Here is a 15,810-nt window from a genome sequence, read left to right as displayed (position 1 = left end):
TTTTGTTTTTTGTTTTGTTTGGTTTGGTTTGGTTTTTTGTTTGTTTGTTTGTTTGTTTTGGTTTTTCGAGACAGGGTTTCTCTGAGTAGCCTTGGCCATCCTGGACTCACTTTGTAGACCAGGCCAGCCCCCAACTCACAGCGATCCGCCTGCCTCTGCCTCCCAAGTGCTGGGATTAAAGGCGTGCTCTGTAGGGTTTTAAAAAAATAATTTATATGAGTGTTTTACCTGCATGTATGTATGCCTGTGCACCACAGGTGTGCCTGGTGCAGGTGGAGGCCATCAGAACCCTGGTTCTGATGTTACAGATGGTTTTGAGTGGCCGGCCATGTACCTGCTGGGAATTGAACTCCGGTCCTCTTACTGGATGAGGCCATCTCTCCTTCCCCTTAAAGAAAGTTTTAATTTGAGAAATAACAACCTAATTGGAGGAGACGTCTTTAATCTCTGGAAAACTGGACTTTGAAATACCCACTCTCTTAGATTAGTTCCCTAGATAAAACGAAGGCAAAATCATGGAAAATTTTACCAGGCTGTATTGAGTAAACAGCAAGAATGCAGTCGTGTGTGTGTGTGTGTGTGTGTGTTATGTTCCAAAAGGCTGCTTTTTGTTCCTTTTGTTAGATGATGTAGCCCCAGATAGTTATCAGTTCCTGCTGATAAATAAAGATTTGCAAAAAAACGAAAGGTCACTAATGGAACATCACGTTCTGACAATGGTCACCCTGTGGGCAGGAGACGTTGATCTGTGTTCTAAGTACTGTGTGGTTAGACTCTGGGGTGAGCTGGAAATTTCCTTTGCATCTAAATAAGCACTGTAGAAGTGCAGCCAGACTCAGCAGAAAGCTAAGTTGGGGCGGGCGGAGGGGGAGAGGGGAACCAAACTCTTTTTGTGCTAGGCAGAATAATTGTCCCCTATTCTGATGCCTCATGCCTGTAATCTTAACACTTGGGAGGGAAGGCTGGAGGAACAGGAGGAGCTCAAAGTCAATTCGATAGTAGCCTAGCCTGGTTATCTTTAAAAAAAAAAAAAAAAAAAAAGGTGGTTGCTAGAGACATGGCTCAGTGGTTAAAAGCACTGGCTGCTCTTCCAGAGGTCCTGAGTTCAATTCCCACCAACCATATGGTGGCTCACAACCATCTATAATGAGATCTGGTGCCCTCTTCTGGTGTGCAGGCAGAATACGGTATATGTAATAAATACACAAATTTAAAAAAAAAAGAATGTCATTTCCCCTTGGAAATAAGTATTTAGATATAGAAAAAGGACTGGTAGCCTTCCCCAGCAATTAGAACTATATTTCATACGCAGTTCTCCCAAAGTCTAACACTACCTTTTAGCGTTGTCTGGTTTGGCCATTGTGCACCCCTTCCAACAGCCTTAAGCTGGACCAAAAGGGGAACACTATGAAAGCACACTGGATTCAAGGGGAGAGATCCTGCAGCGTCTTCATTGGGATGCTGTGGTTACCCTTCTCCTCCAGTTCATGAACTAAGTCATAAGAAGTTGACTTATTAAAACTTGGGCACACTGGCTCATGCTTGTCACGCCACTACTTGGTAGGTTGAGGCAGGAAGGTTGCTATGACTATTCGGCCAGCCTGGATTACAAGGCAAGACGAGACCCTGTCTTTAACTAAATGAATAAATCAGCCTTAGAAACAGAAGCCACTTTAGGATCATTACTGTAGGTGCCATGTCTGTTTATCACACTCTAGCAAAAGGGATGAGAAAGGCTCATCTTAAAGGCATGGCTTAAAAGACTTTGTCAAAGCTGGGTTCAGGGGCACACGCCTATAATCTCAGTTACTAAGAGGCTGGGGTGGAAGGTCTGAAAACTGAAGGCCAGCTTGGGCTACCCAGTGTCAAAAATGAGTCAAAAAACAAAACCTCTAATAAAGGAATTCACACAAACAGTAGATATTATAGTAAATTTATTTTGTAGAAACTATAATACATATTGACATTATTTACAATGTTACTTTTATTTATAAATGATCTTCATATGAACAGTAAGATACAAACCATGATCACTTTAAGTAAAAAAAAAAGTGTTTTGAGAAAAACACTAAAAGTCATTTAAAAAATATTCTGAAACTGGCTCTTACATACAGCAAATAACTCCATGAGAGGGAAAGTTGTCTCCCTCCACTCTTCAGCTCAAAGGAAAAAGACTATTTTGGTGTTTAGTTTTTTTTTTTTTAAAGCTCCTACTACCTTTAATTTCTTTTTCTAGCAGGCACGTTACTATCCCAATCACTGCTGCCTTTACAGTATAGTAAATACACCTGTTTTCTCTCTTAAAACACTTTCCTAGTCGTAACTAGCATTTCTAATAAGGGAAAACACCACAGACTTTGATTTAGAAAATAGCATTAAAAGTGGCATAGGCTCCAGAGAATCTGTGCTGAAGATGCTTAGGGACCCAATAGGAGAGATTGAAGTCAACAGGTGAACATTTCTTCACTACATGTGAGGCACTCTTGTCAGATGTGGTGAACCTCCAGTGAGCAAGGGAAGTGGTTTTCACGGACGGAGTGTGGTGAGACTAATCAGAGTGTGTGTATGAAGTGAGGGTTACAGGGACACAGGAAAGAAGGCACATCTAGTCTAAGGGACAGAAGCAGACGAGGACCTCACCACTGAAACAGGGCCAGGCTGGCTGACAGGAGAACAAAGGAAACAGCAGGAACAGAGAAAGGCTGAAGTGGGGTCAGTTGGAGTATTATGGGATGAGAGGAGTTGTTCCGTGCCAAACCAGGGAGTGCAGCTGCAGTCCACAGGAACAGGGATTAAAGTAGAATTCTGCTTCAGGTAGATTGCTTAGACAATGCTTAAAACAGACCAATACAAAGAAGGCATTGGTATCAGAAAGGGAAAAAAAAAAGTTTGATTTTTTTAGGTGAGGGATTGAACTCATATACAGTAGGCGAGTGCTGCATCCCCGCGATGCACCCCCAGCCCCGAGGGAAAGCTGTAGCAGCCCTAAGCACAGGACAAGGATGGAAAGTTCAAGAGAGACCCAGAGTCGGATTCTAGAGCCCTTGTGGTGTCCTTTTGCTGCACAGGAAAACAGACTTGCAAGGGACGAAAGCCATGAACATGGGCTTGCAGGATGGTGGGGAAAGTGGGCATAAGCTCTGGGGACTGTTTCAGTGACAGCTGAGTCTTGTTACTGAGTTAGGCAGGGTGACACACTGAGGAGGAGGCAGGCCAAGCTGCCTTTAAAAAAAGAAAAACAGCCAGGTTCTTACTGCAAACAAAACACCTGGGAAACCCTGTCCTCGCTGTACTCAACTAAAGCTCTGAAGATGCAGGAGACATGGGTGGGACAAACATAGCTTCTCTTCTTAAGGGTCACGAGGGGCAATGAGATAAAATTTCCCCCTGGAAATTCCAGCATTTTGTCCACAGTGAGCACAGTAGAAACTCCATTTAAGACATCCCTATATGCTGTGATGACGATGTTAGCCTCCAGAGCCGACTGTATATCTGGCTGACAAAAACATAGGCTCGAGTTGTTGTTCCCTAGTATCGTTACATTGTATTATAAGCTGAGGGTGTGTGTGTCTCACTTCATTTTTTAAAAATGTTAGCAAGTACTCAGAGTCAAGCTTCTTCCTGGAGAAGACTGAGGCCATCAGGGAAAACAGAACGAAACGGTTACATCAGGAAGTGCAACAGGACTAAGCAATTAGCAAACACAGCCATATATGGATTTCATCACATCGGAGTTACTTTGTGCACTAACTCCTCTTTATATATATTTTAGACTCTGATCAGTTTCTTGATTCTGTCAAGTGCTAGGAGACAAAATATCCTAGTTAATACTTCTTAGATGTTTTGAGGCACACAAGCAAATCTTAAAGGGGCCAAGAATTCAAAGAGGACGAAAGACAGAAATACAAGGAACTCTGGTCTCCAAAAGGAATGCACCATAAACATTACACAGATGTTTACATGAAAAATATTGATGTGACCCAATTAAAATGAGTTACAAAGAGCTGGCTTACTCCTGTGGCAAGGGAGTCTGTAGGGGTGTGTGAAATTGCACAGGGTTTCAAATTATGTGATAGCTAGAAGCATCCAAGAAAAATTACACTTGCCACCTCTAGGTCTAGTTTATGTGCAGAAAACAGCATCCAAAAGACCACATGCAGGTGTTCGTGATGAAAAAAACAGTATTCAGGATATAATTTTCAACTCCTGACATCACACTAAATTTAAAAATCACCTACAAAGAAGCAGGAAAATCTTGTATCCTTTAATAGAATACTGTATGGACAATCTTGCCTTTTAGCTGATAGTTTAAACTCAGTCAATAAAATACTTAGACACTAAAACACTTTTCAGCATGTTAACTTCCCCTCTCCTGCTGCTAATCAACATTTTTTTTCTGTATGTGTGAGCAAGGGGGCTTATATGCTAAACAGTAAGTGTGCCAGAATTAAAAATATGAGCTTTTCCTAACAAGGGATGCTGGCTGATAAAGTCTGATGGGTTCGCACATGTCTATACTCGCAGTATGTGAGAGCCAAGTCAGGGTGATGAATACAAGGCCAGCCTGGGCCACACGGAAGGGCTGTGTCCCAGGGGAAGAGAAGAGTAAAATTTAAACATCAAGGGGAATAAATCAGAGTAGTATAAAATTTCCCTAAAAAAAAAAAAAAACATGAATGGTAGTGACTTCAGATCACTTTACAAATACATGTTACAGAAAATATGACACCCTTTTAGACATAAGTGTCACCACTGACTTGGGCTCAAAATTCTTTTTTGTTGTTGTTGTTCTGTTTTTTGAGACAGGGTCTCTCTATGTAGCTGTCCTGGACTCCCTTTATAGACCACGCTGCCCTCGAACTCACAGCCATCTGCCTGCCTCTGCCTCCTGAGTGCTGGGATTAAAGGCATGCGCCACTATGCCTTTAATAGAAGGCATTAGGTAACAAAGTGCCTGCCATAATCTATCTCTTAAAACACCAATTGCTAAGCTTGGTGGCACACATGTAATCCCAGCACTTGAGAAGCCAAGGCTAGCATGGGTTACATAACAAGTTCTGGGCTAGCCTGGGGTCTGAGTGAGTTTCTGTCTCCAAAAACAAATGTAAAAAATTTTTTTTCTTTTTACACTAAACTGGCAGTTTTAGATAAAGCCAGTGCATGATGTGCAGGCCTGGGACTCCAGTAGCTCAGAGGCCTAGGCAGAGATTGCAGCTCAAGGTTTACCTGAGCTACACAGCTGGTGCAAGGCCAACCTGGCAGTTAACAAGATCCTATGGGGTGAGGGGTGGGGGTGGGAGCTGGGGACACAGTTATCAGTACAGATTCCACTGGGATCTCACTTTACAGTTACTGAGGTAGAAGCCGGCTATGTGTATCTCTACTGCAATATAAAAAATACTCCACCTACGTTTAGTGACTCAAAAATATGGATTTTTCACCAGCAGTTTTAAATTGTAATTTCTAAACCAAACACTGTATGGAAATTTGCTAATTAACATGTAGGCTTTACTTGTAAAGATTTACCAAGTGTCACGAGGTAAGGCAGAGACAACACTGTGGACGGCACATCGTCAATAGTGTACAGAATACAGTATTAAGGTAAGCTCCCAGGCTCTAAACAGTACTTTAGAATTCAGTGTGAGTCTCAGAACCAATTCTGACCAGCAAGTAAACATCAACGTTTTAATAAATAACACATATGAAAAACATTTTTAGGAGCTGTATATACCTAACAGGACAACTGAACTCGTAACGACTGTGGGTGCATTTTTTCTTGGCAGTGTTCATTTTCACATGGCTTGTGAATAGTGTTTCTCCCGTTCTGCTGGGCCTCCTCCACCTTGTCGGGGTCACAGAGGAAGTGACGCCAGTGCAGCTACAGCACTGTGCCCTCCTGAAATGCTTCTATCCACCTGGGGATAAGAGAGACCCGTTAGGCTTGTGCAGTTCAACCATGTGACACCGGGGGTGTGACCCTGAGTTCTCTCCTACAGCACACTGGAGGTCTTACTCGCAGGGAGCCACTCTTTATTTGGTAATTTGAGCCCACATTTGGCCTGGAAAGTGTGTTCTTTGTGGCATCACTACTTCCTGTGTGAATGTTCTAAGATGTCCTGGGGTGAGTGAGGAGGCATGGTGGGTGAAGGCCACCAAGCCTGACGACCTGAGCTGAGTCCCTGGGACTTACATGGCAGGGGTGGAAACTGGCTCCTGCTGCTTATCCTCTGACCTCCACACTAATACCACGTGCACATACACAATAAAGAAATGCTAAGTGCGTGAGTGACGTGTGTGTGTGTGTGTGTGTGTGTGTGTGTGTGTGTGTGTGTGTGTGTTTTCTTGGCTTTGGAAGGGATACGTCAACAAAGGCCCTAATCGTAACTCCTTTCCTCACTTTGTGGCATCCTGACCCAGTGAGTTCTGAAAACTAGTTATGGACTTGTTTTTCTACTTAACTCTCCCAACCAAAACTCCCTTACATGTCCCCTAAATCAAACTCATCCCAAATGTTTCAATAAAAAGGAAATGATAGTGCCATTTAGTTATTCTAAGAACAAGAACTTGCAAATGCTGCAAAAGCTTTCCAAGACTTCACAGCAGTCATCACCAATTCTTGGGCCTAAAGTGCCATCTGGACGCACATAGCTTCGGCTACTCAGAAGATGCTGGGGCTGTGTCCATTTGCTCTTTGCTCTTTGGATTTCCTGAAACCTACTCCACCCCACGCTTACTGATAACTGACTTCTTACAATAATAGACTGCAGAAGAAAGGACTGGGGTGAGCTGCAAACATCTGAAATCACTAAATCTTAGTGATAACACAGTCAGCTCAAATTTCAAGGACAGAATTTCCAAAACTTCAAATTTTAGGTGCAAATAGCTTATGTTATACTGCAAGAGAAGACTTAAGAAGCACCCACATGGTGCCTCACAGCCATCTGTATGTAACTCCAGTTCCAGAGGCTCTGATCACCCCTCGCCCAGGCACCAGGCACACACGTGCTGCAGACACACACACACACACACACACACACACACACACACACACACACACACCAGCTATACACTGCTGCAAGTAGGTAGAAGCCCGGGGAGTCCTGCAGAGTGCAGCCTTATACCTGGTGGGGACTCGGGAAACATATGCAACTCTAGCATATTAGCTCTTAACTTCCTACAAACTGCCTACCTTGCTTATACTCAGAGCTTATACCCTTGTACCCCCAAGCACGCAGCTTTAAAGCCTTCTGAGAAAACATGAACACCCATTACTGAAAGCAGCAGCCTGCTTTGTGAGGTGGACTAAATCAAGTGAGAGGAGACGGAGGCCGAGCTACGTGCGCAGAGGGGAACTCCACTTTACAGATGCACACTTTGGGTTAAACAGCATCCTAAGACCTCAAATCAAGACTCTTGCTGGCATTCGAAAATGATAGCCATTTCCTTTTACTCAGTCCTTGGAATCAGCCTGTGTGTCTCCTGGTGTGTCTGACTTTCCCTGTAAAATAGTAAGTTAGCCAGCAGTTGTTTTAAATCCTACTGGTCCACAGAACAACGGGGGGGGGGGGGGGGGGATCCCTGCCCTCTCTGAAGGAGAGGGCTTCCACCTCTGCTTCTGCCTCCCTCAGCAGAGCTCCCGGTGCCTCCTCCAGGTCACTGCAGACTGACATAATGGACAGGGCCACCCTTCTTTCATCTTCTCTTTTAAAATCATCTGAATTAACAGTCTGAATTAAAAGGTTAAATCCTAATTTGGATCTCCGATTTAAATTCTGAGCTGCTCTCCATGCCTTTTAAAAACATCATTTAAGACAAGAGCTTGAACCCTCCTGTAGGAAAAGGGAAGTCTGCATTACTTACTTCTGAGTCGAGTGGGCATCGTCTGCCTTAAATACGTAGAACACCATGCCTTTGTGCAGCAGCTGAAACACTTTAGACTCTGAATTCTCGTCTTTGACTTGAGTGATGGTAAAGCCTAGTAAGGGCTGACTCTCCAAAGCGGCCACATCCTAATTCAAAACAGACAGAGGAAGGCAGGCTTTTAGATGGAGATCTAAGGCCGCTTGGAAAGGTCTTGATTTATACAACTCAGCTTCATACACAACACAGTAATGCTAAGCAGCTTATTTTTACTTAGTGAGCAGGGAGCCACCTACGCGCCCCTGCCAGTTTTCAACATGCTTGTATCCACTGTAGCCAAGGAGAGCAGGCGATGCTCTTTAACTTTACGGAGGGAGACATATAACAGTTAGAGTGGTCAGTGATGTACCTGGATCCCAGTGAGGAACTCTGGGAAACTTACTGTTTGTTGGTTGAGACAGGATCTCACTCCATAGTCCAAGCAGACCTGAGACTCACAGTAATTCTCCTGCCTGCATTCTCCAGAGGTGTTTATTTTTCCCAACCCCAATACTTTTTTGTTGGTTTGTTTGTTTGTTTTGGGTGATTATACCATATAACTCTGCCTGGCCTGGAACTCACAGAGATCCACCTGCCGCTGCCTCTAAGTGCTGGAATTAAAGACATGCACCCCCATGCCTGGTGCCCCCTTCCTTCTTTCCAGAGTCATGTAACTGAGGTTGACCTTGAACTCCTGATTCTCTTGTTTCTACCTTCCAGGCTGCAGACTGTGCTACCATACCCAGCTTTCCTAGAGGTTTTCTTTCTTTGGAAAATATTTATTTATTTATTTATTTATTTATTTATTTATTATGTATACAGTGCTCTGCTTGCATGCACACCCACAAGCCAGAAGAGGGTGTCAGACCACATTACAGATGGCTGTGAGCCACCATGTGGTTGCTGGGAATTGAACTCAGGACCTTTGGAAGAGTAGTCAGTGCTCTTAACTGCTGAGCCATTTCTCCAGCCCACCCCTACCCCACATAGTGGCTTTCATAGGCTACTGTTACACAGATCAGGTTGGGTAAAAAGGCAGGATCCTAGGACAGCTAGAGATAGTTTATGACAAAGCTTATTTGTGCTGATGCCTGATCAGTGCAAGCTGGGGACACCAAGGAAGGCTAGAAGAAAGGCAGTCTCTGTCTTGTGTGAAATAGCACTCATGACGACAGAAACTGGCATTTTAGTACTCCGAGAAATTCCTAACATTTGAGTAAGAACTCATGGGAAGAAAGAATAACAGTGTTCACATTCAAAGTCCTAGCAACATGCTAGGCATAATGGCTCACACCTGTAATCCCAGCACTGGAGAGATTGAGGCAGGAGGATGATATGAATTTGAGGACAACCTAGGCTAAATGGAATATAAGATGAGTCACTGTCTCAAAACACCAAAGAGCAAAAACCCAGCAACTCCACCTCCTGGTGCCTAAAACAGTACTTGCTTGGCATGTCCAAGGCCCCACACCTTTCAGCTCTGCATCAAACAAGACCCACAAAACTAAAACAAGATCCCGAAGCCACTCCACAGAGTCCCTCTCACCTCGCTCGCAGCATACGTATAGAGCACTTTGTTTTTGATGACGAACCATAAGTGTTTCCATGGCTTCTTGCTGCCCTTGGACCTGTACAGGTAGCCGCTCATGGTGGAGTCTTCTGTGTTTGCTGACACCTGGAAAAGGAAGGCCTGTGTGGAGTTCAGTGGTTCACAGATGACAGACAAGGCAATGAAAGGTGGGGCCACTTGCAGCCATAGCTACTGAAAGCAATAACCATGACCACATTTCAGAGTCACACTGGGTGTTCTCGGGATTTGAGGGGGTGCAGTAAAGAAATTTGGTAACACGGTGGCTCCATGATACGGTCGAGGTTTTTACTGCAGATATGAGAGAGAAAGGTCAGCCGGAGGCAAATGGAAGAGTCTGGAGCAGACAGAAGGAAGGAGGCAGAACACAGGCAGTGGACTGGACTGGGCCAGGGCTGTATGCTAGAGTGGGGAGACGAGCGCGGGAGAGAGGGTAGTGAGAATCCTGGGAGCAGAGCATAGTGAGAACGGAGAGATTATAAGACGCCTGTGAGCTGGCGGGGGGGGGGGGGGGGGGGGGGAGGTGGCGCTTCAGGGAAGGGGAGGAGGTGGGAAGGGCTGGGATGCTGGCATGCACTTTGAAATGTGTGACAGGTACTTGTGACACAGAGGGAACCTGGGGGCCAGCGTGCACTCTGATATACTAATAGGTGCCCAAAACTTTCCGCAGCCATTGTCTGTCAATGGCTCAGGTCATAAGATGAAGAAAAACTGTAAGGCATCTGCCATAGCCATCAGAGTGTTAAAACTCATGTCCTAACAGTAAGAGGAAATGACATCAGACTCATCAAGTTTAACGGAAACACTTACTTCTTTGAGAGCAGCTGGGATTTTTTTCTGCTTTCTTCCGGATGGGATACTGTGTAAGACCGACGACAAGGCACTTGAAGGAGACTTGTGATTTCCAGGAGATCCAATCTTAGGGCACTGCTGCTTATCTATAACAGAGCAGGCATGCCCGTGCAGCAAGGGTAAGCACTCAGAATCTCTGCTAAAATCAGTAAGCGATGATGCACAAGATACCCACGAAAGGATTCTCGAGAAACAAAGATGGCAGGCAAGGGCTGCATAGCAGTTGAGGGGATTATATACAGACTTTTTGAACTACAAACCATGCGAAAAGATCACATTTCTGTGCCCTCAGAATTCTGAAACAGCCGGGGACACAGCTCAGTGACAGAGTGCCTGCTCTGCGTGCACAATGCCCTACGTCCCATCCTCAGCACCAAAACATGCAGTGAAAATTCACGGTGATGGACATGGACGTGGTGGCACCCGTCCTGCACGTGGGGGATGGAGGTGGGAGGACCAGGAGTTCAAAGGTCCATCTTTGCTTACCACAGCAAGGTCAACCTCAACCTGAATTATGTAAGACTCGGTTTCAATAAAGCACAAGTAAACAAAGAAATAAAGGAGTAAATAAATAAGTTCTGAAATATACAAGGACCCCCTCAATTTTACAAACTTTCCTGCTGACTTAAAAAGGTTGACAGAGACAAAGACAGGGCTGTCTGAAGCAGAAGGTCTGCTGACCGAAGAATGAAGCTGGGAGGAAAAGTGGCCGGGGTGGCGCTAAGAGACTCGGAGGACTGTTCAGCCTAGGGAAGCGTACGAACAGTTCTGGCAGCCTCCCTGTGGCAGCCTCCTGAGTGCTGGGATTACAAGTGTGAGCCACGCTGACTGGCTCTAAATCAATCATCTCCACTTTCATAGTGTTGCTTTTTACACGGTGCTAAGGATCAAGCTTAGAGCCTTGCACCTGCTAGGCAGGTACTTTGCACTAAGCCGCATTCCTCTCAGACCCAGCCTAGAAAAATAAAGCAGGCAGCAGGTAGGAAGGCAGATTTGCAGAATGATATGATTGCGGTAATCTAGACCTTATTGAGGGTGGCACAAAGAAAACAAGACGAGTGAGACTTTCTGAGATAAAACCGACAAGATCTACTGACTGAGTAGAGGTGGGTGACGACAGACGACAGATGAGTGGAACAGAAAGGCTGACAAAGAAACGATGGATGTATCTTCAAAAATGTACACAAACAGTAACTATTGATTTGTAAAAGCGGGGATTCTAAAATAGCATGGCATCTAGTTTTATTCACATAGATACTCCTCTTTCCTAATTAGTTACTTTTCATGAATAGAAAGGATAATGGTTTTAGAATTTAGATCTAGAGATTCCAGAAATTTAAAATAGAGCCTTGGGCAGTCCTCTTGGCTGAATTTTCTTTGCCTGCAGTCAAATAATGCTCACAGATACTCAACAGGCAGAATCAGAATACCTTGGAACTGTTCAAAGAGCAGCACCTGCCAAGAGTGCTCCAGGCTAATCTGGTCACAAAGGGAAACCATCCCAATAAATAAATAAGTTAATAAAAGTGTACTTAAAAACCTTCACTAAACCAATCATCCAATGAAATAGAACTCAATAAAGCAACAGCTAGTAACTTTCCATGCTGAATTACTTTATAGGTAAACATACTTGGACATGGGGAATGTATTTCAGCAGTATAGCATTTACCTCATACATGCACAGCTCTGGGTCTGGCCCTTTATACTTTCACAGGGTGAGGTGAAGAAGAAAAGGAAAAGGGCTAGAGAGATGGCCTAGTGGTTAAGATAACCAGCTGTTCTTGCCAAGGACCTAGGTTCAACTCCCAGCACTACACACGGCAGCTCACCACCATTCTGAACTCCAGTTCCAGGGGCTCTGACACCCTCTTCTGACCTCTGGGGACACACACACACACACACACACACACACACACACACACACACACACACACACACACACACGGTCACTGTTTTCATTCAGACAAAACAGTCACACATAATATAAATAAATCTAAAAGAATATGAATGACAAATCATTTAGTAAGTTCAAACTTTGAAATAGTTCATGAGTTAAACATTTCATTCTGTAACAATTATTCAATAGTTAGTTTTCACATTGTTAAAAAAAAAAGGCTCAGTCCAATTTCTCTTGGAAATACCATAGAATTGATGTTAGAGCTCAGTAGGAATTAAGAGGAGTCTAGCAATCATGCTGTCACGGCAAGCATGGTTCTTGCAGGAGGCTGCAAGCGTCTGAGGAATGAGGCTGGTAAAATGCTGACTTTCACATTACCTAATTTCTGTAGTTCTTGGAAGCAGTGTTCACATACTCTCGCCAGTTGCCTTTTCAGGTAATCTAAGCCATACTTATTTGATGAGCAAGCTTGACACACGATCTGAAAACATATTGTGATTATTTCATTCAGGGAGACTTCTGACCACACACCATTAAAAAAAGGCCACAGTTTATGGCGCTTTCTGTTTTCAAAACAGTTTGACGGTGACTGAATCTCACTTATCTCATGGCACTGTGGCATGCTGTGAGTTAACTTACATGGCCACACTTGAGAGGCTACATATAGGCCCCAAGTGCCTGCTTCATAAACAGTGTGCTCCGTGGAGCTTACACAAGCCTTCAGAACACTGCCTAATGTGCAGGAACGTCTGCCAGCCTCACTGACCACCCCTTATCCTAAGCATCATCCCCTTAGCATCCCCCTGAGCATCATTGCCACAGCAACAACTACTTCTCTGAAATTCTACCAATTGAAGGAGCTCTCGTATTCTGCTAAAGACATAAAAGTGTAACTTTGGTATGGATCAGAAATATCTTCCATGGCCTCATGTGTTCAAGTCCACACTTGGGCACTAGTGGGAGGGGGGGTGTCAGAAACCTTAAGAGGTCATTAGGGTGGTGCACACTCAAAGAAGATGGTGTGGTCATTTCCATTTTTTTAAATGCTGCCTTAAGCCTGACACTACAAGCCAATCAGCTTAGGCTTAAAGTCCAAAAGTATAAGTCAAAGTAAATTTGTTTTCTTTATAAGTTCATTCATTGGTCGAGGAGTGGTGGCACGCACCTTTAATCCCAGCATCCAGGAGGAAGAGGCAGGTGAAACTCTGTGAGTTCAAGGCCAGGCTAGTCTACATAATGAGTTTCAGGCCAGCCAAAGCTACATAGAGACCTTCCTACTGATCTTGTCTACCAAAGATGTCTAAAAAACTAAGCCGTAGTATAATTAGGAGTCTATAGAATTGGGTTTTATTTATTAAACAAACAAAGGCAAAAAGTTAGCTTTCAACTTGCTGAGATTCTCCTGCTTCAGCCTTCTGAGGGCTGCGATTACAGGCAAGTGCCGCATGCCTCGCTTAGTTTTCATTTTGAATTCAAGATCTCCATGGCTGCAATGGTACCGTAACTGTGGGTGGAGAGCAGAGGGAGGGGAACCTCTAACAATATTCCCTACTCCAGCCCCAAACATATAGGTAAGACCGCATCCGTGTTTCACAACTACTGTTTTTTTCCCTTCCCTGTATACTACAATGTCTTCGGAGGAAAATATCTCCTCACTACTCATGGCCCAGAGCCATAGAGATCCCAACAAGGGCAGACGCTGTCCCTCTGACCTTTCCACAGGCTCTGCAGTGGTGTCTTCTCCAGGTCAGAGTAAATTCACTTGTGCAGATCATACACATGGTGGCTCTGGTATCAGGGATCCAGATGGGAGCCTTTGACCCCAGAGGACTAACTTCCTCCTCTTTTTCTGGGTCCTGTGGGAGAAGAGTGACACTGATTACCTTGGTGCACACTGCCTGGGACAGAATCGGGTCTTCCTGGTAGGTAATGCCGATGGCACCATTAACGATGCGAGAGTAAAAGTGGGCTACTATATTTTTTGAGCCCTCAGTATATTAAGATGAGATACATTTGAAAATCCTCTCCGGCAAAATTATCTGTAAAAGATGCTTGCGGTACTGTGATGCTTAGCTTCTTCCTTGAGCTAATATACGCTCTCCCAGCTGCCTACAGTGAAAGCCGGGGATGGAGCTGGAAGAGCATGTGCTCAGTGTGAATTCAATCCCCACAGCACACAGAGACAAACACTCCCTCCCCATACACACGCCTACAGCCACACCACATGCGTAAATAAGTAAAACTTCCCACACCTAAGTTTTAAAACTAGGAGAAGCTATGAAGAACAGGCTCCTCCATTCCATCTCTGAGGAACAGGCTCCTTTTCTAAACCTCCGTGAACTTTTTACAGTTAAAGAAAAAGAAAAAAAACAAAAACCAAAAAAACCCAAAGAACTAAAAACTGAAAGCAAGCCCAGAAAGAGAAGACAACAGTACCTCATCAAGAGTCCTGCTGGGGCAGAAGGTGACTCTCTTCTTGGCATAGTCTTCTATTGACTTGGATATGGCCTCCAGCCAGTCGTCTCTTTCGGTGGCAGAGCTGGTGGGAGCAAAAGGGTCCATCAAACAGATGTCAGCGCTGGGGGATCTTTTGTCCTTTGTTTTTCTTCTCCCCTAACAAGTAATTCTCACCCTCCTGTGCGGTCCAAAAGGTACTCCATCCTCCCCTCGAAAGGGCAGGTCCACTGATCTGTCAAAAAATGACTCTAGCCCCAGCTCAGGCTGGATTCGAGGATTTCTGGCAGGTAGGTAAAAGTCAGCCTTCCCAGGAACTTGCAAACCTCAGTTCCCATCTGACAAAAGGAGCCATTCTTTTTTTCATCTCTGGCAGAAGGGACGTACCGAAGAGTGCATATCAAAACCCATGCTGGCCTCCAGGCTCCCTCAGTGTCACAAGTACATGTTGCAAATTTCAGAGTCGACGCTAGCATCCCAGCCACTCTACCTTGCCCAGGCTTCCTTCCTCCCAGACACCCATTTGTTGTCTTTATAATGGCAAACTAACCCCACAGCGGCCACATTCTCATTCTGTCTCCTCCCTCCCTCCTCCTCCTCCTCCTCCTCCTCTTTTCTCTCTCTCTCCCTCCCTCCCTCTCTCTCTTTTCTCACGCTCCTCTACTTCCTTAGCTCTGGCCATGTCCAGTTGCCGGGCATGCTCATTCAACTTCCTTCCTTCTGTGCTCTGGACTCTTCCAGATGCCTCTGCCTGTTTTCCAACCCCGACTCCCATCTGTAATAGAAACCTTCCTATATTATGGAGTGGTCACGTTATCAGTTTCTTTTTTTCTTCTTCATTTTTTTTTTCCGAGACAGGGTCTCTCTGGGTTAGCCTTGGCTGTCCTAGACTCGTTTTGTAGACCAGGCTGGCCTCGTACTCACAGAGATCCGCCTGCCTCTGCCTAAGTGCTGGGATTAAAGGTGTGCGCCACCATGCCCAGCTTTTATTTGGGGGAGAGGTGATCGGCAGTTTCTTTATTGCACCCTCTCTCGTATCTGATGCCGAAACCCTCACATACATCTCCTAAGGTATGGGTCATTGTTGCTGCTGGCTTCTGCCACCCACCATGCTCGATTC

The 15,810-nt window shown here is 44.8% G+C and overlaps 1 protein-coding gene across 1 annotated transcript in view; it reads right to left on the bottom strand.

Moving 5' to 3' along the window:
- Nucleotides 1-1,916: 1,916 nt before the first annotated feature.
- FGD6 (FYVE, RhoGEF and PH domain containing 6) overlaps nucleotides 1,917-15,810 on the bottom strand; it is a 116,479-nt gene continuing 102,585 nt past the window's right edge. Inside the window, exons 15-21 of the mRNA XM_084794390.1 lie at nucleotides 14,673-14,775; nucleotides 13,949-14,092; nucleotides 12,615-12,717; nucleotides 10,298-10,425; nucleotides 9,446-9,574; nucleotides 7,861-8,009; nucleotides 1,917-5,915 (exon numbers count right to left, since the gene is read on the bottom strand). Of these exons, the coding sequence (XP_084650516.1) occupies nucleotides 5,879-5,915; nucleotides 7,861-8,009; nucleotides 9,446-9,574; nucleotides 10,298-10,425; nucleotides 12,615-12,717; nucleotides 13,949-14,092; nucleotides 14,673-14,775 (793 nt within the window). The 3' untranslated portion in view covers nucleotides 1,917-5,878. The remainder of the gene's footprint in view (nucleotides 5,916-7,860; nucleotides 8,010-9,445; nucleotides 9,575-10,297; nucleotides 10,426-12,614; nucleotides 12,718-13,948; nucleotides 14,093-14,672; nucleotides 14,776-15,810) is intronic.

This window comes from Acomys minous, assembly GCF_964271855.1.
Source record: "Acomys minous genome assembly, chromosome: 9".
NCBI lineage: Eukaryota > Metazoa > Chordata > Mammalia > Rodentia > Muridae > Acomys > Acomys minous.
Note: the sequence above shows the minus strand (reverse complement) of the source record. Positions and strands in the feature narration are given on the sequence as shown.